General features: G+C 38.5%; 1 protein-coding gene across 7 annotated transcripts; it reads right to left on the bottom strand.

The window, feature by feature from the left end:
* Positions 1-1,341: 1,341 nt before the first annotated feature.
* LOC118039842 (equilibrative nucleotide transporter 3) lies at positions 1,342-4,619 on the bottom strand. Of its 7 annotated transcripts, none has more exons than XM_073408495.1 (10): positions 4,333-4,619; positions 4,027-4,047; positions 3,808-3,912; positions 3,337-3,492; positions 3,100-3,243; positions 2,887-3,010; positions 2,422-2,591; positions 2,172-2,332; positions 1,657-1,915; positions 1,342-1,563 (listed from the first exon to the last, which is right to left on the bottom strand). In XM_073408495.1, exons 1-10 carry the CDS (start codon positions 4,372-4,374, stop codon positions 1,453-1,455), a joined length of 1,293 nt encoding a protein of 430 aa, XP_073264596.1. In that variant the 5' UTR covers positions 4,375-4,619; the 3' UTR covers positions 1,342-1,452. The 7 variants fall into 7 exon arrangements, with proteins under 7 accessions (XP_073264596.1, XP_073264600.1, XP_073264598.1 ...); XM_073408499.1 differs by having other exon boundaries at positions 4,004-4,047; positions 4,333-4,618; XM_073408497.1 differs by having other exon boundaries at positions 4,004-4,203; positions 4,333-4,617.

Raw genomic sequence — 4,619 nt, 5'->3', positions numbered from 1 at the left:
TCCAATGCAAAGAATTACATAAAATTAAACAATATCTACAATCGACTTATCTTCTTCGAAAAACAATCTTACCCTTGGCATCTTCATGTACAATCTGCAAAATGTCATCAGGAGGAATGTGCCTCCAAATCTTAGGTTTCTGCAACTGATGGCCTATTCGGGCTAACTTATCGGCAGCTCTGTTTCCTTCCCTAAAAACATGAGTCACAACGCAATTTTGAAGCTCTGGCATTATCAAGTTTATGTGGCTAACTTGTCTTTGAGCTTCCTTGCATCTAACCTGTTTCCTTTTCGCAATAATATCCACTAATGACTTGGAATCTCCTTCAAGCCATACGTTGCTCCAACCATTTTCTAACACCAACTCTAGGCCTCTTCGGAGCGCAGCTAATTCTGCGATGGTGCTGGTGGCTCCTCCTATGGATTCAGCATAACCGAGTAAGAATTCGGCGTCGTGGTTCCTGAAGACACCTCCAATGCTGGCTTTGCCTGCCGTGCCTTTGCAAGAACCATCGAAGTTTAATTTAGTCCAACCTATCTGAGGTTTCTTCCATGACACCGGGATAGGACCCCTGTGCAAATTCCTAATGAAACTGCGAACTGGGCTTTCTAATATTCTTATTTGGCACCTCGAAATGTTAGTAAATGACAACATAGTTTATAACTTCGAGGAATTTATGAAAAGTTTAAACCCAACAATCTCCCAACAGAAGTGTTGAATCGAAACCAACGTTTGCATGGTTACTTGAACCTTGAATTTGTGAAGTTGGCGTGGAGAGAAATCAAGGTAGAATATTCCAAATTCACGAGGACAAGGCACATTTTGGAAGCAATACTAATAGACAACGAAAATTGCCAGAGAGGTTTCTTCAACTATCAAACATGTTCTGTCAATGGAGCCTTTAAGAAGGGTTGAGTGCATGAATACTATTTATATACAAAGAGGGTTTGCATTGCATGAGAAGAAAAGAGCGATTCCATGTTAACCGTCATCAATACACAGTTTTTATTCATACACAAAAACGGAAACATCGCTATATTTGTCTGCTGCTGCTAGTCCATCCAAGTATTTTGGGATGCCTGTCAGTTAGCTTAGGCTCACATTTGCTCAAGACGGGGGGCCAAAAAGGGAAGTAAAAGGTGAAGTTTGACCTCTTAAGGAATTGGTCAGATGGAGTTGACTGCAATCATCATTTTCTGGGTACAAAGGATGATCAAGCTATGGAAGAAGAGAGTGGTAAGGTTAGAGCCTAACTTGTTTTTACAAAATCAAAGCGGATTACGTACAAAAAGGTTACTAATTGTTTCCTTGTGCATTCGTTAAGTCACTCAAGCTTGAGCTTTAATAACAGCCAAGTAATGGATGGAATTATGTAATGTAGTTGTAACATATGATTACAGAATTGACTGTTTGCATGTTTAGAGTTCCTGAGAGTGTATAGACATGAAACTTTAGAACTCCTTTTTCCCTACAAGCCACAACCAATCAAGGGCTACCCCTGCAAAAACACCACATAATACACATAGCACCAGCAAATTACCCAAGGCATTTTGTTCAGGTCCCTGCAAGATAGAAAACAGGATATTATTATTACTACTGAGAAAACTTATTTGCAGATTGATACATTAGTATGGCTGCATCGGATATGAGCTTGCCTTGTAACCTTGGGGTGCTTCTGTAACAACACAGACCGTGAGATAGCCATTGGTTAATCCCAAGAAGGAAATTAGGAGGATCATCCATCCCTGATCACCGTACTTTGCCGTGAAGTAAAATGCTGGAATGAGAAGAAAACGAGAGAGTGCTGCGATCATAAGGCCCTTTCTGGACTTCAGCTTCAGGAATTCCACAAGAGGAATGTATCTTGATATCATATCGCATGCATTGAACACTGTAATCAGAACAATTGCATACCTGAAAATTCACCATCAACATGAAAGTTAACAAGGAGAGGCCTTCATAGCATGGAAACACAAGAACTTCAGCTTGTTCTTTGACTGTTTGATCTTTGACTGTTCAAGTTTTCATGGAACATTAATCTGATGCTAACATGAATTCAAAAATGGACTTACCAATTGGTAAAAAACAACCGATCATTTTAAAGCTACATTTAAAAAAAAATGGCTCTCAAATAAAATAAATGCAGCTTAGACACAAATCGGGCACATACCATGAATGTAATTGGTGTGATCCAGTATCTTCATATATAAAGCCAGGAACTATTGATAATGTCAGCACAAATATAAGAGTTAGGTCAACTGCATAGTCTATGTTCTCAAAGAATAATTCCTTGTTGCTCAACCTCTCATGGCGTTTCGCTTCATTTTCATCCTGTCAAAATGCCAAAACCAGTAAGATTGATGGATTCTCAAAGCTCCTTTCAGAGTAATGTATTTTGAGGTAAAATAAAGCTGCTATACCCCTTGGTTTATGTGTATGCCACCAGCTGCAAGGTCAGCTGAGACAGTGTTTGATCCTTCAGTGGATGCCTTCAGGCGGTAGTACTTCACTATTGGCAGTTTGGGGAAGAGATATGCATATACCAGAATGCATAGAAACTCAAAGAAAGTGGAGATCACTAAAAATAGTACTGCGAAAGATAGTAAGATAAGTACTGATCAATGGAGCAGTCAATCAAATGGTAGAAAACTGGTGGGGAAATTTGTGAAATCCAGAAGCATTTGGACAAATTATTACTTTTGTCTTGGCCGGTTCATTTTTAGGACTAAAGCAATTGAACTAACTAGACACACTGTGAGAAAATTTGATCTTTTTGGGAAGCTAGGGCAGGCTAAAAGGGATTAAAATTTCCTGTGAAAATGGAAAAGAAACTTGTAATATAAAGCAAAAGGTTGTCATTTATCAGCGAAGGAGAAGTCACATACTAACTCCTTTGCGAAGACCATTAGGGAATTTTTCAAACGCTGCTTTTGTTAGTAGTCTCAGAGCAGAGATTAGAAAACCTGATGCAGCTATACCAGCAAGGTAGGACTGTAGAAAATTAAACAACTGGTTTCAAGTCATCAGATTACATTGAAAATCTAAGGATGCATATGGAAATCAACTAACATTGAATGAAATGTGGAAAAAAGACTTACCTGAAGGAATTCAGGGCACATAAAAAACAGGTCTCCAACCATCCCACCTTGAAGGAGGGCATCTGCAACACCGAAAGAACCTGCAATTGCACCTATACCAATGAAATTTCCAATTCCACCTTTACCTGATGAAGCTAAATCCAACTGTTTCAAAATGACAGTAATTTGGGAAACAAATTTGTTAGAAGCAATAATTAGTGAATTGAAAAAAACCAAAAGAGTATCTGTGGTACTTACAAGTAGAAGCAACAACGAGCTCAAAAAGAAAAGTACGAGGCCAGATAGGTTGCGCTTGCGAGTATCGATCTTGGACTCATAATATGTCAGTATAGCCATAGATACAACAGCAAATGGCATGTAAATGAGAGTGAGCATCCTCGCGGGATGGTATTTCTTCAAAAGATGGGAAAACACTGTCAAACAACTAATCTTCGACTCATAAAAGTTCAATGCATCAGTTTACTTAAGCAATATGTAACATTTCAAGCACAGAAATCGTACAGTTTCGTAAACCAGAAAAAAAGTTCAATGCATCAGTTATTGAGTCACACTAATCAATGTTTATCACTTGAATATGGAGAAGTTCCACTTCTTCTTTCAGTTCAGACAACCTATGCATTTTTAAATATAAAAACCAAAATCACAGGCAGCCAAACCAAACCATCTTCCATCCAAATTGAAGTGAAAAGTAGCCTTGGAACTACCTACCGGGAACAATTTATAGTAGTAATCTTCGATTGTCAGCATGCAGTTCCATGCGACAAGTGTTGCAAGTCCAAGAGCCCAACAACATGCCATCCCTAAATACTTTCCCTGGTTATCAATAAGACATTAATGCTACAATTAATTGGAAGATCTTTCACATTTCTGTTAATCAACTACCAATCAATGCCTGAACACAAACCTCGAGTCTTCTTGGAGCCTCACCTTGACTGGAACCTTCCATGGCTACTCCACCGAAAATAGTTAGTAAACGTGATGTGATGTTTTTTTTCCAGCAGTTACAAACTGGTCGGTTGCTTTTCTAAGAACAACTACAACACTGAATACTTATAAACTTGAAGAAACAGTTGTAAGATGGCAAGGAGATTAACAAACCATTTTCTGCAATAAAGATTTTTCAACATCAGCAGACAATGTGATCTTACCAATTTTTTACATGTATGAAAGAAGATAATCACATATATTAGGTAGAAGATTACACGGCAAGATCAGTAAGCAAGTTGATCTTACCAATTTTCCAAACGTTGATGGACTAAGAAGCCGAAACGCCATAGTGAGTTTGGAGTTGAGGAAAAGAACAGGGTTATCTTTTACTTGAAAAGATTCTTGAAAGTTGAAAGGTTTGTATTGGTAGAACCATTGATGTCCGGAAGCTGGGGAATTTCAACCACAATTTAGAATAAGCCAGGAGAGTATCGTAGGAGTGAGGTGCAATCAGTGATACAGAGTTGTGGGGGACCTTGACATGCTTTAAAGAAAAGTTTCTGTTATCTGTTAAAGATTCCTGGAAGACATGG

Source organism: Populus alba, chromosome 4, assembly GCF_005239225.2.
Source record: "Populus alba chromosome 4, ASM523922v2, whole genome shotgun sequence".
Taxonomy (NCBI): domain Eukaryota; kingdom Viridiplantae; phylum Streptophyta; class Magnoliopsida; order Malpighiales; family Salicaceae; genus Populus; species Populus alba.
Note: the sequence above shows the minus strand (reverse complement) of the source record. Positions and strands in the feature narration are given on the sequence as shown.